At 43.3% G+C, this 17,542-nt stretch overlaps 1 protein-coding gene across 6 annotated transcripts in view; it reads left to right on the forward strand.

Annotated features, from left to right (window-relative positions):
- Positions 1 to 17,542, forward strand: part of LRRC20 (leucine rich repeat containing 20) — a 260,366-nt gene that overhangs the window by 139,789 nt on the left and 103,035 nt on the right. For all 6 annotated transcript variants that reach the window (XM_075934983.1, XM_025184483.2, XM_006122779.4 and 3 more), the window contains one exon: positions 3,327 to 3,494. In XM_075934983.1, the coding sequence (XP_075791098.1) occupies positions 3,327 to 3,494 (168 nt within the window). The remainder of the gene's footprint in view (positions 1 to 3,326; positions 3,495 to 17,542) is intronic.

Consider the following 17,542-nt stretch of genomic DNA (forward strand, 5'->3'; position numbering starts at 1 on the left):
GGGCCCCCATTTTCAGGCTCTGACGTCAGCTGTCTAGGCTTGTTCATAGTCACAGTTCATAAAGGGGCAGTCACGCAGAAGAGACCTTGTTGCCTATATGGGGAAAGAAGCTTTCATCAGTTGTGGTGGTGATTGTTTCATCACTGGAGTGTGGGGAGCGGGGGGAGAGGGGTGGTCCCCTAATCCTACTACTCCTCAGTGTCTCAGAAGTGGGTCTGTTTGCAGCTCTTCGTCTCTTAAATGTATAGCTTTGGCCAAAGTCTCAGGTTAGTCTTCAACCCCAGCTCATCTCCTCCCGCCCCAGCCATGTCTCAGGTTGGAGTGAAAAGCAGCAGTGTTACATGAGTTTCTGGGAGACCACCTGGTGCTAGTCCCCTGGTGAATATTTCTCTCAATGGGAACAACTGGGATACATTTCAGCTGTGATGTCCAGATAATCCCAAATGGTGACTTTGAATGTGAGCATAGTCTTGCACATCTGCTAAGTCTAGTCCCCTTCAGACAAGCTGGGACGGTCCCATTAAGCATGAGGCCAGTAGAATAACCCAGTGTTCAGGCAGCACCTTGCCACTTGTTCAAACATAACCAAAAAAGTGACTCAGGATCGTCTTATGGCCCCGTCTTTGTAAGCTTTACCAACATTGTGGTGGTTAGGATTGGAGTAGGTGCTCCTGTGGGAGGATCTGCCACCCTCTTCTGGCTATATGAGCATCAGCACTTGCTGAATAAGAGGCTGCTGCTGTTCTTGTGCTACCAGCTTTTAAGTGGGCTGCTGCGGACGTTGTATTGCTTATTGCTGCTGCTGAGTGCTCATCTTCAGCAACAACAGGTGTTGCTTCTGTAACCTGTTGCTGCAGGTTATCAGTTACCTACTTTAACAATGTCTCCATGTTCATGTTTTGTTACCTTTCACGCTGAGGAAAGGTTTTTTGGTTTTTCTCTCCTTCCATTAATCAGGGGTGGGACAAACCTGCCCGTGTTCTTCACCAGTTGTAAATGGGAACTTCTCCACCAGTGCTGCCTGTTGGCCCCCTTCTGACATCTCCCTTTTCAGTTACGGCTTTGTCTTGTGGGGTCTGTTCCTCCTTTTGTAGCTCAACCCTACTGTGTGGGACACATGTTCCAATCCCTCCATTTTGGGTTATCCCAAAAGTCCAACCACATAACATGTTTTCAGCACCTAGAGGACTTTGAGGCTTTCATCTGAGCTCAGGCCCTTGAATTGTCAGGGTCTTCCCTAGCTGGATTCTCCACCTTTGTTGTCACAACCTTGGAGTTGGTAGGGGAGCCCGAGTCCACTAGATTGTGATCCAGAGCCCAATGGTAGGCAGCTAAGTGCTGCACCTTGGGGTGCTAAGCAGCTGCCTCCCAGGATCTCTTCCAACATAAGTCTCCCCTTTTCCCCACAGGGTAGACTCACAAATAAAGTTTCTGACCTTCACAATCCCTGGTCCCTCCTGTGCAGGCTTTGTCAGGTCTGTGTTGCAGGCAATGAGAGCTCCTGGACTATATTTCCCCAGAGCTCAGAGCAGAGGGTCTGTTCCCGTCCACTGCCTGCCTTCAATAGTTCTGCTTTCCCTTTTAATCTCCACTTCCAGATAGCTCAGGCTTTGCAGATGTGGCAGAGCAGGGCCACCCAGGCTCTTAGGTGCTCCTTTACCCATTGTTGTCCAGTGTGAGGTGTATAAACCATCACAGGCAGACATTCAGCATGGAAAATTTTAACCTGAGCACTTAAAGTTCAGTGAGGTATAAGTAACTGAAAACAGGTCTTATAATGGAAAGTGCTTCCTACCCCACTTCTAATTCCTCTTAAGGAAGATACCATCAATGTCAAACTGTTTCTGAAATTTTTAAAATAATCTTTTATCACATTGCTCTGGTTGGCAAGGAAGATGAGGTGCAGAGTATTTTCATGCTGTCAAATGTACAAATATCTAATAAATGTATCCATTAATTTGGATTTTCTGGGACTCTAATTGTTGTTTCTAACAATTACCCAAAGTTCTGGTGAGGCATTTTATCCTTAAACTACTGGTACATTCTCTCATCTTTAACTGCAGCTGAATAACATTATTTTTTCTGGGAATTGTTATCAGTGAATCCATCAGATCTTTCAGAGCATTAGTCTCCTCTGACTGCATGGGAAGGTATGCTGTTACATGGTGAAATTCTTATGGGCTACGTCTAGACTGGCATGATTTTCCGCAAATGCTTTTAACGGAAAAGTTTTTCCATTAAAAGCATTTGCGGAAAAGAGCGTCTAGATTGACACGGACGCTTTTGCGCAAAAACACTTTTTACGGAAAAGCGTCCGTGCCAATCTAGATGCAGTTTTGCGCAAGAAAGCCCCGATCGCCATTTTTGCCATCGGGGCTTTTTTGCACAAAACAGTTTTTAGCTGTCTACACTGGCCCTCTTGCGCAAAAGCATTTGTGCAAGAGGGCTTTTTCTCTGAGAGGGAGCAGTATAGTATTTGTGCAAGAACACTGACAATCTTACATCAGATCATCAGTGTTCTTGCGCAAATTCAAGCGGCCAGTGTAGACAGCTGGCAAGTGTTTCCGTAAAAGCAGCTGCTTTTGCGGAAAATCTTACCAGTCTAGACGCAGCCCTGAAGTTATAGAAGAAGGATTTTTAGTTAAGCAATCTGTTAGGGATTGATTCGGTTCCCTTTATTCACAGTAAATAATGTCTTACTCCATGAGTAACCCCATTGATATCTGTGGCACTGTCCCTGAAAGAAGATATTGGCCATTGTGGTGAGAGGATGACAGAACTGGCCCCTTAATGAGAAGTCTGGTTGCAATTGCTGACAGGGTAGACTGTGGCCAACACCTACATGGACACAAAGTGGTCAAGTCAGGAGTAAGAGAAATCTCCTTTGTATAGCCCCGTCATCCCCCAAGCAGAAGAGCTGCTTCTCTCTAGAACCTGTTCTTCCAAAAGAACGTGAGAGAAATATAGTGGTGACTTTAAGGGAGCTCAGTGATACAATCTGTCTATTTGAGCCATAATCCTCCCTTGTTGCTTACCTTGGGGTAGTGCAGCCCTGTACTTCTCATAATGTAAAGCTGTGGTTAGCTAAAAGCCACAATTTAGCCCAAAGAATGTAGAATTACCATTGATAAGGCCACATATGTAACAGGGTAATACAGAATAAATTTGATTGTTTGTCATAAAAAAATCACGTCTTTCTTCTTCCTTGTCATTAAGACTTTGCAGAAGCAGCAGCAATGGTGGGTTTTGGGGTTGTGGTCGGTTTTTTTTAAGTTTTCATGATGTTACTTTGTTTTTCCCTGGCCCTGTTCACACCCAAACCGCAGAACTCAACCTGGAAGGGAATTATCTGCATCGTCTGCCAGAAGAGATGAGAACCCTGTTACATCTGAAGGTCATCAACCTGTCCAGGAACAAATTCCGACACTTCCCCGAGCAGTTGACTGCCTTGAAGGCTCTTGAAACCATCAACCTTGAAGAGAATGAGATTACAGGTAACAAGCCCTAATAGGAGTGTATATGAGAATGAAGTACGTTTATGTTTGATAACAATAGACCAGCTAACATATCCTGGACAGCATTTTGTTTTGCAGTAGTTTTCCTCATGTTTTCTATTCAGGGAATTTGAATCAGAACACAGTTTTGTTTCTTAACTAATTATGTGCTACCTATTCCAGCAGTTTATGTCTGTCAAGTCACAGATCTCATTTCGTTTCATCATAAACATCTCCATAGCAACCAGTTTTCATGCCAAATATGGAGCATTATGGGCCAAATATGGACACAGTAAAAGCACATGCATCTGTTGAAATTAGAAATGGAGCAGCTTATTATATTTGAGCGAGTTGAGGTCACTGACTCTATGTGTAAGCTTTCATCTGCTCCTGTTGCTTAACAACAAAGATCTGATTTATAGGCAAAGGACTTTGTGATAAATGACAGATGTATTGCTGCAACTCACAGCTATTCCCTTTAAAGATAGACAGTTCAACTGAATGGAATGCCATAACTTATAGTTGTCAGTTTAATACTATTTTGTTTTATATTTATTATGTGCAGCAGCCCCTCTCAGTCAAAAGTCTTTCAGTATTGAGTCCTTAGTAAGCCGAAGTATGACTTTTCATTTTTGTCTTCTTTGTAGTAGTTTAGAAAGTTTTCAGCGTTTTCCCAATGGCATTACCCCATACCACAACAGGAAAAAAATGGTGCTAGTAGGACCCCTTCTCCAGGCACAGAGAAAGGACGGGTATAGAATGCAATGGAAACTATAGACTTCCAAGTTGCTTAAGAAAAATCCTATTTTTGTAAAGGTGGCTGAACAAGCTGTTAAATTAAAATAAATCAACATTATGGAATGTACATTACATTATAACAGCTTTGACAGTCTGATTTCCAGTGTCATTAAATGGCAAAGTAAATTTTTTACTGAAACTGGCTATCCTGCTGGGAAATATCATTTCATGTCTATTCTCGCATAACTCTTGTATGCACATAATTCAGCCTAGAACATTTCTCTCTTTCACTTAACAACCTTTTCCTTTTTTGCTAAATCTTTCTTTGTTTCAGCTGCATTTCTCATCTCCTTCCACCAGTAGCTCCACAGAGGTTTTTAGGTTTAGATTTTTCAAAGCCACTTAAGGGATTTGGACAGCCAATTCCTAATTGGTATTGATATCCCTTGGGCAGCTTTGAAAAAACCTTCATCTTAATGTCTTTCCTCTCTTTTGCTTTTGCCACGGCCTTCTGAGTCCTCTGTTTTCTCTCAGCCCTGGAATGGGGAGATAGGATATTCTCCCTTGCTGCCCCTTTGGACAAGGTGTGGCTTTCTGTTCTGGAGCAAGCCACTGCCAGTTCCCCCTGATGGCGTGAAAGTTGCGGTAACTTGAGGTCTTTGAGGGAGAATAAAATGGGGAGACTGATAGCTCCGTCAGCTCTCCAAAGAATGACTGGACTCTCTCTGGAAGGCATCAGGTGATGCTCTGCATTAAAAGACATTATGTAAGAGAAGATTCTATTATATACTGCCTCTTCTGTTCAGCACAGCACATTAAATTCATATAGTAATAAATATGGAGCTCTGACAGAGAAATAAAGAAATTAATTAGTCTGGTGGACAAGGTGCATGAGGTCTGTTGGACCATCTTCTGCTGGTGACAGAGAGACACGTTTCAAGCTGATGGAGAGCTCTTCATCAGGTCATATTAATTAGATTGCTTTTGTAATTTATCTAAGACATTTGTAGCCCTCAGGAGAGATCCTATGTTACACTCTTTACCTATCAAAGAGCTATAACCTCAAGGATCTTCTGCTGGAGTAAATTACCTTTGTCATGTGTTGCTAAATGAATCTGTGCCCTCTACACATGCCAAATTTCATTTTCACACATGTGCAGTGGCCTGGACTCCAAGGCTTTTTGTACTCAATTGTGCTAAATGGAAAGCAGCAGCTAAGAGGCTTTGGAGAGAAAGTTCCTCTGTTCTCCAATTACAATCTCTGCATCCAGTTAAGGAGAAACATCGAAAAGCTCCAGTTGTCCTAACATCTCTACTGGAAGAACAGTACCCAGTGGTCTTAAAATCAGGGGGACCCTGTGGGTCTAATAAGGATGTGAGTCTCTGGGAAGAGGAATAGGGAGCAACTCAATTTACTGACCTCTCAGCAGTGCACCTAATTCCATGATGCACAGTTTCTTAAAGCTTTTCCTTCTTTCTGGAATGCGCTAGTATCCCATGATAAGTTATGAGAGGAACATGCACACTGGCCAGGGAGCCAGTTCACTTGTTTTCAGACAATAGGCTTTTTCTGCCTTTAAAACCTTGTAAGTTGGGATCCTAAAGTTCCTTATATTAAATGCGAGGGATACGAGGAATCTGTCATTTCACTGATTCTATCTGTAACAAAATTAATCAGCAAGTTTTAGTTAATGAATGTGCTCCATGCAGGGCCAGCTAAGAGAGATAATGAAAGTTACAGTTCTATGCTCCATACATTGTTTATTTTAATTGAATTTTAACTTTGACCGAATAAAATTATTTTCCTGATTACTCTGGTATGGTAGCACAGGACAAGCGAGATCAGGTGACAGATAATGCACTTTTCATTTGATCACACTAGACAAAACCTCTCTTGGAAGGAAGGATCAATTGTAACCTGTAAGGCACTGATAATTGGCCCAGTTTGAGTATTTAGGCTGCTCACCAGACAGTAAGCCAATTAAAAGCTTGCCCTGTTACTCAAAGTTAAAGAGAAGCATGTTTTGAAAGGTGGTGGGAAACAATGCCAGAAAATGCTTATAAAAAAAGGAAGGCAGAAGTATAACTCCTTCCTCCTACGCCTCCCAATTATAGGAATGAAAAAGATCATTGCAAAATTTTTTCCTTGTTGCTTGATTAGTTCAGATTCAAAGTATAATAATGATGCAGCGTTATGAATTCCTTCAATTATTTTTTCACACGTCTCATATGAGAAATTACAAGCTAAATATTTGTGAACTTTCTTAAATGTACTTACTCTGCTGCAATACTACAAGAAATAATATAAGTATGATTTTTTTAAAAGAATTGTATATGATTTGAGTAAAGTTTTTGCAAGTACAACTGCACAGAGGGGTAGAAACAGCTTTTGTTCTGGGGACACTAGGACTACTGTCTTGAGCAGATATGAGCTTGGAGCCTCTCTGACCCTTCTTGGCTCTTATTTCCCCGGGTCTATCCTGCTGCATGCTCATAATGGTGCCCACTACAGATCATTTAATCTGCACAGATTTTATTTCTCTGAAATATCGAGTCCCACAGGCATCAGCCAAACTAGCACCCCTACAATCCATTTTTCTGTACAACTTAGCATTCCCTCTTTGTCTTTTCTCCCTCCCCCCCCAGCCTGAATGACCAATGCTCCTCACTCTCTCTATCCCATCCTCACTGCAATTGGCAACACCATAGGGATTAAAAATCTAACACACTGTAATGTAGCTATTTACTGAAACAGCAGGTACAGAGAGAGACAAGGCAATAAAACATTTTGCTTCATATTTGAGCAACACCCTGTGCCAAGGGTTGGCAACGTGAGCCAATTTTGAGTGGCGCACGCAGCCTGCGATGGGAGCTCCCCCCCAATTTCCTCTCCATGCAGCTCAATGCATCCTCTCCTGGGCTCTTGTGGTGTACGAACAGCCAGCGCCCTCCCCCTTCCCTGGCAGCAGGTTAGGCTGCGTGCACAGCAGCTGGGCACCTGGAGGCGCTCCTGAGCCAACTACGGCTCACACTGCAGCATTCCCCAAGTTCCAGTGCAGTGCGTGCCGCCGGTGGTGAGTCTCCACCATCCCCAGCCCCACCACCATATGCCATGTGGCCCCTTTCCTCCCCCACGGGACTGCCTCTGGCATGCGGGGCCCCTGGTCCAGCCACCTCCACCATCTCCAGGTTGCTTATTACAGAGGCTGCCACTGCCAGCAACAGCTGCTGCTGAGGGGCTGCCCAAGGATGAAGCTAAACCAGAGGCTCATCAGAGAGGGTTGGGAGTTTTTGGAGGAGTTTTTTGTTTCTCACTTGTGTGGTCCCCAACTGATTTTTCTGTGGGTCAGTACCCCTGACCCCAAAAAAGCTTCCTGACCCCTTCCATAAATAAAGAAAACATGGGAAACTTTTGTGTTGGACATAAATTAATATTTTACTTTATTTAAAATGAAGTTTGATAAACTAACATTAAACCGCTCTCCCTAGCTGCAGCACTAACAAAATAGCTTGGGCGTAATGTAATTAACGGTGAGTTTCCATTAGCGTCTGTGGTCTGTGGAAAGGTTTACATTGAGCCAGTGGTCCATGGGTCAAAAAGTTTGAGAACCACTGCACTAGAGGGTGAGTGCTGCCTGGGCTGCGGCTCCAGGGCTGGGTGTTGGTGAGGGCAGCTGAAAGGGAGAGGAAATCGGGGGGGGGGGTGCATTGGCCTCTGAGCACTTGGGTCTCTGGCAGGAAGACGAGGGAACCATGGACTGGACCCCAGAACCCTGCCCCCAGCAAGGGGGGATACCCCAGTGTCACCCACCTGCCCCCACCTTGTACATTTCTCTGACCCCCTCTCCTCCAAGCCACCCTGACCCCATCCTGTGCTGACATTCCAGTATCATGGCCCCAGCAAAACTGGAACCAGCTGCAGGTAGGAGAGGGGGAAAGAGAAGCCCTGAGGCTCCACACCGGATCCAGCTTCTGGGGAAGTGCGTGTGCACTGCTCCTCTCCTCCGCACAGCAGAGCCCAGGGCAGAAGACCAAGCAGGGCACACAGTGGAGAGAGCCCTCCTCCTCTTCCAGAACGGTAGGGCCCAGGGCAGGAGGATTAAATGTTGGCATGTCACTTCAGAAAGATTGCCGACCCGTGCCCTGAGCTGTTAGCTACCATAGCATTTAGGAAATGTATTTCCCAAAGTCAGACATTTCAAAATGCTTTGTGATTATATAGCGTTCATTGCTATTTGCAAAGCAAAGGGTAGGAACAAATTGTCTGTTCTCAGAATGGAGAGAAGTAATTAGTGATGTCCCTCAAGGGTCTGTCCTGGGACCAATCCTATTTAACCTATTTATAAATGATCTGGAGAAAGTGAGGTGGCAAAATTGCAGATGATATTAAACTGCTCAAGATAGTTAAAAACAAAGCAGACTGTGAAGAGCTTCAAAAGAATCTCACAAAACTGGGTGATTGGGCAACAAAGTGACAAATTAATTGTAATGTAGGTAAATGCAAAGTAATGCACATTGGAACAAAATAATCCAAACTATACAAACAAAATGATGGGCACTAATTTAGCTACAACTACTCAAGAGACAGATCTTGGAGTCATTGTGGCTAGTTCTCTGAAAACATCCAGTCAATGTGCAGCAGCAGTCAAAAAAGCAAAGAGAATGTTAGGAATAATTTTAAAAGGGATAGAGGATAAGACAGAGAATATCTTACTATAGATCAATGGCCCGCTCACATCTTGAATACTGCATACAGATGTGGTCGCCTCATCTCAAAAAATATATATTGGCATTGGAAAAGGTTCTGAAAAGGAGAAGAAAAATGATTAGGGGTTTGGAACGGGTGCCATATGAAAAGAGATTAAAAAGACTGGGACTTTTCATCTTAGAAACGAGTAGACTAAGGGTTGGGGATATGACAGAGGTCTATAAAATCATGACAGATATAGAGAAAGTGAATAAGGAAAAGTTATTTACTTGTTACCATAACAAGAATTAGCGGGTCACCAAATGAAATTAGTAGGGCGTAGGTTTAAAACAAAGAAGAGGAAGCTTTTCTTCACATAGTGCACAGTCAGCCTGTGGAACTCCTTGCCAGAGGATGTTGTGAAGACCAGAAATTTAACAGGGTTCAAAAAAGAACAAGATAAATTCATAGAGCTTAGGTCCATCAATACTCATTAGCCAGAATAGGTAGGAATGGTGTCCCTACCCACTATTTGTTAGGGGCTGGAAATGGATGACGAGGGGGATCCCTTGATGATCATCTGTTCTGTTCACTCCCTCTGGGGCATCTGGCATTGACCACTGTCAGAAGACAGGATGCTGAGCTAGATGGACCTTTGGTCTGACCCAGTATGGCCATGCTTATGAGTCTCAAGGTTTATCTACACTTGAAAACACAACAGCAGCACAGCTGTTTCAATATAGATGGTCACTACAACATTGTGAGGGATTCTCCCATCGGCACAGAGCAATGGAAGAACTATTCCGTTGACCTGTCCATGCTGGGCATTAGTGAGACTTAACTAAGTCGCTCAGTCGTGTGGATTTTTCATATCCTATAGCCACATTCATCTAACTTTTGAATGTTGACCTGGCCTCAAAATTGTTATCTTCTTGAGTTCATAAAAATCCCTGCAGAAATCTATTCATTTTTCGGTGCTCTTTGTGCTGATCTACAGATGTCATAAAAACATTAAGGTAAAGATAGTGCTACATTTGGCACAAATGGTGGAAGGCGGTGTCTTACTTCAGAGGTTGAGCCAGCCAGACTCTGCTCTCAGGTTCGGAGGGTAACCAAGAAGACACAAATTGCTTAATGCGAATAAATGCAAGGTTTATTAGATATTATAGGTGATATAAGAAAGAAGAGGCAAAAGAAAGCTTTCAACATCCCATTGGCTTGCCGGGGACTCTGGCTCAGCAAAGGATGGACTCCTGGGCCATGTCCGAGAGGCATCTCTGTACAGTTCCAGGTCCTTTGGGAAGTCCAAAGGGCGTTGGCAACATTCAGTGATATATAGCCTGTACACAGAATCCTAGAAGCAGCAGCTAAGTCTGTGCTAAAGAAGAAACCAAAACAAACACCTGCCTCTGTGAGGAGGAGATTTCCATGGGCAGGCATGTCCACCCTGAAGCTTATCTAAACTATGCGGCAAGCTCACCCCCACACTAGGCACAGCCTATCTCTCTTAACAAGCTAGCTAGCTGGGAATTTTCCTTGCTAACAGCAGGCCAAAGCCTGTTTTCTAGTTTGCAGACATGAGAACTGGGAAGATTCACTAACTCTTCGAAATACAATGGTCTTCCAGTTTTCCAACCACAGCAGGCAGTGTAGCCTTGTTGGGGGCGTGTGTACAAACAAGGAAGTCCTATTCCTACAGACTGATCTTGGGCCACCATTATGGTGAACAGCAGAACTGCATATCTTGCTGTCCTGCCCATTGATTTTTTTGAACAAGACCTTTCAGCAACATGCCTCAGGGGTCACATCCTCCAAAATACAGAGTGTCTTCAGAAGTGCATGTGCAATTATGAATCTGTGCCCTGCTGCCCCTGGCAATCATATCTACCCACTCTCCCCACATCCTGAGTCCACCGGTGACTTTCATAAAGGCACATGCCATTACTAACCAACCCTGTGCTTCTGCCATCTACCCATCACCTTCCTAGTTCAACACCTAGTACGCTTTGGTACAGGGATCCTATACAAAGTGAAAGTAATGTGGAAGACATCTTATCTCCAAGCATAGGGATCTCATGTCTGCAGTGCAGAAGAGAGATAAGGTGATAAATGAAGGGACGGTCTCCTTAATGGCAGAGGAGAAAGAATTGACAAAGGAAGAGCTTGAGAAAGGATAGTGATATATAGAAACAGCTACTGGAGCTGATGCAGATTAATCATGGTTGATGTGTTTGTTAGGTAACATAGGCTGGGGACCAGCCTAATACTTGGAGAAATGTGAGATTACACCCAGAAAAGGGAAGGGTACGCATGAGACCCAACATCAGAAGAGGAGCACTCAGAGATGCTAGAAGAGGGGACAGAGATGCAGCTAGTCCTGCAATCATAACACCCTTCTCCACCCTCCCAGCTACCTTCTTTCCCCTGTTGCTTGTTACACTCGTGTTTTTGCACCTTGTTTCAAACTAGATTATAAACTCTTCAAGGCAGGGACTTACATATTCCTGTGTTTTGCAGAGTGCCTAGCAAAATGGGAACCACATATTGTTCAGAGCCTTAGGGTATGAATGTATCACAGTTAATAGCTACAGTGCGTGGCCCCAACCTCTTCAGTTCCATGGGGAGGGCATTCTGCCCCAGCCTCAGCACTGCTGAAGCCCAGGAGCTAAGCTGAGGCTAGGAGTGGAGTGGGGGAATGCCTGTCCAAATGTCATTTACATTTCAGATTTAAGATTAATCCATAGTAGAAAGTTTGCTTTATAGCTATACTGGCAAACCATCTTAGTGGAGATGCAGCGTATACCAGAAAAGAAGTTCCCTGCACAATATAAACTGTAGCAGCACAAGGACTTTTGACATAAGTGCTTTTGCTGCCTTAGCTATGTTGGCTGGATGTATGTTATTTTCATACTCTTAACTGACTTAGCTGTGATGGCAAAACTTTAAAGTGTAGATCAGATCTGAGCAAAAAAAGTGTACCTGCCAACGCACTTTCATGCCAGTTTAACTTAATCTGTGGTAGGGCTTTTCTGGTATGTAAACAGCAGGACGATGCTTGGAAGAAGAGGCAGGTTGGCTGCGGAGCACTGCGGCCAGGGGCCAGGAGCGCAGTCTGGTGGTATTGGGATTTGGTGCATTCCCCCCGGGCTGTGCTCCTTATCCCCAGCTGTGGGGCTCCGTAGCCACCCTGTCTCTTACTCCCAACCCTCTCAGTCTCTGCCTAGTCAATGTCAGCCCTTCTGCTGCTGCTGGAGTGGAGCAAATTCCCTGTTTTGGGACCAGTCAAGTCCTGAGGAGGTACAACCTGTACCAGCAAAAGTTTCCAGTGTTAACCTGCAGTTATATTATCTGGATGAGATGAAGTATTCTGCAGTTGGGTGAAATCTTTATAGGTTCAATGAAGGAGTGAGTCTACCATTTTTCTCAGGATAGAATATGGACCTGTTTGTATTTCCACTTAAATTTAACTAGTGTTGCATCCTGCACTGTACATATATTTCAGTTTCTTCTTCTGCTGCTGCAAAGGAGTAGGGCTGAGAGCACCACAGACCATGTAAAACATAGATCAAAGGACACAAACTCTTAGCTTTTCATTCCTAGTTTTGTTGTTCTGGTATTTGTTTTTCAAACACATGGAAGGGTCTTTTGTGATTAGCTGTTCCATACAAATGCAGAAAGGGGAGAGATGTGAAACTTTGCTTTTTATTCAATGAACTGAGTGCAGCTGCCATCTGTAATGCATGGCGAGACACTACAGTTATTTGCAGAAGTGCATCAAGCTGAAGCTTCGTGGTTTGACAGACCTTTCTTTCTCTCGGGTCTTGGCATTGCTTTAATCTGAAAGAAATCTCAGCAACTCAAGGAATCCTTCTTAGATAAAACATTTTGCTTCTTTTCATTTCATAGTGTCAGGTCCCTTCTTTTTCTGACCTCACTGTATTCTAAGTTAAAATGAAATTGGGAACATTCTTTAGTGTTAGTAAGAAAAAATTGCTTGTTATCCAGTGATGCTTGCAGAGGTTAAGTCTGCTTAGTTCAAAAAAAGTCCACACTGGACCATGATGACAGATGGGTTAGTAATGACTTGGAGAGAAAGAAACCACCCAACTGAGTCACCCACTCCACATCCTGCAGCTTGTTTCTAGAGTTCTCCAGTCCAAACAGTGATCCTTTTAAAGACAAACATTGATCCTGCTCTTCCCTCATCCAGTGAAGAGAAAACATTTCAAACTGGCCTTCAAGCGGATCATTAAATTGACAATCGACACCTCCATGTTCCATTTCTTGCTAATGGACACCAAAGGCAATGGTGGATTTAGAGTTAGTGGGATCCTGTGCTCAGCTTCATTTTTGGGGCCCCTCTGGAGACCTCGCCAAGAAAAAAAACTTTCACACTTCCTGCCCCTTTATTTTTCATTATTTTTTCTTTATCCTCCTCCTATGTTATAAGTAATAAGTAAATGAAAATAAAGTGAGGTACCTTGATGGTTTTTGTATTCTAACATTTTTTTTCCATATGGTCTCGGTGGACCACTTAATAATCTTTCCAAATATTGTTTGTACCATGAGCTAACTATTGTAAAGTGCTTTGGATAAGAGCACTTTATGAAAAAACAAAATAACCTTTCCTCAGTCCACCTGAATGGAGTTCTTGGAGCACAGTTTGAGAACTTCTGGTCTAGATGAAAGCTTGTATTTGCATTAAGCCAACATGAAAAATGTGTAAAAATCAAGTGAACAGATGATGCATGAATGGAAAAGTAAAAGTTTACTTCCTCTGAAGAAACTTATTCAATTTGAAAAAAAAAAATTTATTCAGATAGCTTTCTTTCTACACTTTTTCTTTACAAAATCATCACTTATGCCATCATAAGTAATCCTTCGTAATAGAGGCACTTTCAATTGTCAATATTGCTGAACTTGTCAAGTGTTCCTGACTCATCGTATTTCACAAGTAATTTTAACTCATTTCAATACAGAAAAAGAACATTCACCAGAAGCATTTGTGACAGGTATTGTTAAAAATACTTGCAGAATGATTTCTACCTTTGGAAAAGTTGCTTGCAAACCATTATGTACAAGTCTATACAAATCAACTAATGGTCTTGAAGCACAGACCTCATTATTTTTGATAAAATGAATGAAATGTTTCACTTCATCTTCAAAAAGATTTTTCTTTATCTCCTCTCAGTAGAATTCACTTAATTTCTTACAGTAGTGGCTTTTAGCACCTTCATCCATGTGTCAAAAAAACATGCAAAATAAATCACCAGTTTTTTCAAGAGTTTCACCTCTACTCTGCAATTGTACTATTATTGTGTCACAAATAACTGATGGTTTCAATGATGATCTTCACTTTCCCCTTTAAATTGATTTCATTGTCTCTAGTTTCATCGAAAAATAGCTTCCTAGGTTTTTTATGTTTCTCATCAGATATATCATAGGAACCTACATTTTCTGTTCTGCTTCCATGGACCTATAGTTATTTTGAACTTTCATGACAAAACTTGTAACTGAGGCTAATAACTATGCAGTATTCAATACATTTATATCAACTTTTTGCAATGATTTGCTGACACCATTAATTCTTTGAAGTAAACGGTTCCACAAAATAGTAAAAACAGCAATATCATAATTTTCAAACTTTTATGCTGAGGATTTTGCTTCAGTTTTTGCACATGCTTTTCCAGAATTTGATGTAGCTATGCCTAATAAGGTTCTCTTTATAACATTATAGCTCATTTTGAAAGCTAAAACAGTATCTGCACCAGCAGACCACCTAGTGTCACAAATTCTTTTGATTGTAAAGGTTTTCCATTTGCCTGCTCCAAGCGTGATTGCAGCATATTTCATCAATGTGTGGAAACCGGGAAAAAAATGTGTTTTGAATGAAATCAAAAAAAGTGTAGCTCCCTCACAAGATGCAGCTGCAGCATTGCAGATTAAATTTAAGGAATGGCTGAAACATGGTATGAATAAAGCAGAGGGATTTGAATTGTTCAGTCTTACCTGTAGACCTGAATATTTTCCTGCCATATTCGTGGCATTATCAAAGCTCTGCCCATGACACATTTTGATGTCCAAGCCCAAATTTGCAATGATTTCTAAAACCACTATCTCTAGACATTCAGAAGTATGGGATTTTAGTGGGACAAGACAGAGAAATCACTCTAAAACTTCACTATTGCCAGTCACATATCTTACATTAAATGTTAATTGGTCTACATGACTCACATCTGATTTTGGATTGACTATTATGGAATAGTACTTGGCATTATTACTTCATCAATGAACTGGTTTCTGAGCTGCTCTGCCATTATAGTAATGAATTCACTGTAGGTTTGGTGAGTCAAAAAGTTGGTTTTCTCTGAGCCACAATACTGATAATTTTTCAAATGTTCATTGAGAAAATTGTCAAATTCACTAAGATATTCAAGGCGGGTTTAAAAATTTACCTTTTTCAGTTGACACTGATGACTCATCATGTCCTCTTAGCGGTAGTCCCAAAGAAGTCAGCAGTTTCACCATGGCAACAACATGTCTCAGCACTTTCCTCCAATAAGAACAGTCTTTCTCAAAGTGAGTTGATAATGCAGAATCAATTCTTCCAAATAATTTAGGGTATGTCTACACTACCCTCCTAGTTCGAACTAGGAGGGTAATGTAGGCATACCGCACTTGCAAATGAAGCCCGGGATTTGAATTTCCCGGGCTTCATTTGCATAAGCGGGGAGCCGCCATTTTTAAATCCCCGCTGGTTCGAACCCCGTGCAGCGCGGCTACACGGGGCTCGAACTAGGTAGTTCGGACTAGGTTCCTACTCCGAACTACCGTTACTCCTCGTGAAATGAGGTGTACCGGTAGTTCGGAATAGGCACCCTAGTCCGAACTACCTAGTTCGAGCCCCGTGTAGCCGCGCTGCACGGGGTTCGAACCAGCTGGGTTTTAAAAATGGTGGCTCCCCGCTTATGCAAATGAAGCCCGGGAAATTCAAATCCCGGGCTTCATTTGCAAGTGCGGTATGCCTACATTACCCCGCTAGTTCGAACTAGCGGGGTAGTGTAGACATACCTTTACATCTTTGAACAAACTTACACATAGCATTAAAATGAGCTTTGGAAGTTTCATAATCAGCAATATCTCTTGCAACATTTCTTCAATTGGAGTTCCCATCGACAAATGTTTGTTTTCCTTTACTTTGGCCGGGGAATAATTTGCAAACATAATAGTAGACTGCCTTCGTGGTTTCTGAAAAAAATCAACCACTTTTTCATTTCTGTGGTCTCATTTTTCTTCATCCTTAGAAAATGGGACTCATGAAGACCTCTAAATTGCTTTCATCCTCCAACCTCATACTCTTTTCTCAAAGTTTCCATGTTACCCATGTTTTTCGGTTTAGTTACTAAGAAATATTCTGTCCTATTCAATGAAATAGATTTTGGCCATAATGCAATGTCTTCAGGGTATGTTTCTTCCCTTGCTTCAACAAAATTAGCAGTATTTTGTAGTTCCATTGCCCCTTCAGAGTCCACTTGTTCAACTTTTGCAGTCGTCATGGTATCCCCACAACTCGGCAAGTGATCAGATAATTGAGATGTTTCCTTGCCTATACTTTTTTGATGAATATCCTTTATTTGATACTTCAAGATTTTTAAAATAAGATGACAAACTGTCTTTTTGCTTCGCTTTGTCTTTTTTGCCTTGACTTTGTGTGTGTGTGTTTTTGACTCTCAGCATCACTTCAATATTGCTGAAAAATTACCTTGATTTTTAGGTAGATTAAAAATGTCTGAAAGAGCAGGGGTGTAGCTATTGGTGGGTCTGGGTGGGCTGTGTACTGGACCACCCATTCCCCAATTAAGTTTAACACCAGTGGCACTGGAACATTTTTAATAGTGGGGTGCTGAAAGTCAGCGCCGTCTCTCCTAGGTGCAGGTCCAGACCTGGGTGTGGGCCACAGGCACAGGAACTAAGGGTTCACTTGGGGCTTCTGACAGAATAGCCAGGCCCCTGGACAAGTTGTGAAGGGGGCAGGACTGGTCCCCCAGAAGGGCAGGGCCTTGGATGGAAGGGGCAGAGCTGGGGGCCAGCACAGGAGCAGAGCCGCCATGGTGGAGCTGGAGAAGAAGACTGACAGGAGATATGAAGTTCTCCATGGCCATAGAGGACAGCTTCAGGCACCCTAGTGGCCCTGGGGTGACTGGCCCTGAGAAGTGGGCAGAGATCCACCTGTGCTCCACCTGAATGTGAGTGGGGGTGTGGGGGTTTTGCCCCCAGGGGAGGCTTACGTCCGCTCCCCCCTCAATCCTTTTATCCGCTGTCGGCGGCGCGTACTCAGATCCGGCCAGCTCAGCCGGTTGGGGAAGGGGGTCCGGGCCCGCCCTCGCTCCGGACCCTGACCCAGGGCCCTAAGGTCAGGATAAAATCCTCACCTTACGGGGGGGGGGGGGGTCGAGAACCCTAAACTCCCCCGCTCTCGGGGTCCACGTCCCCGCCCTGGGCCACTTCTTCCCCTGTCCTAAATCGCCTCGCCCCCCGAGGCCTTCCACCCGGGCCTCCGCCCAGGGTCTCCAGTACCTGAGTCCCCCAGCTCGCTGCCCAGGTGGGTCCGCCTCCCCAGTGT

The sequence above is a fragment of the Pelodiscus sinensis genome, chromosome 8 (genome assembly GCF_049634645.1).
Source record: "Pelodiscus sinensis isolate JC-2024 chromosome 8, ASM4963464v1, whole genome shotgun sequence".
Lineage (NCBI taxonomy): Eukaryota > Metazoa > Chordata > Testudines > Trionychidae > Pelodiscus > Pelodiscus sinensis.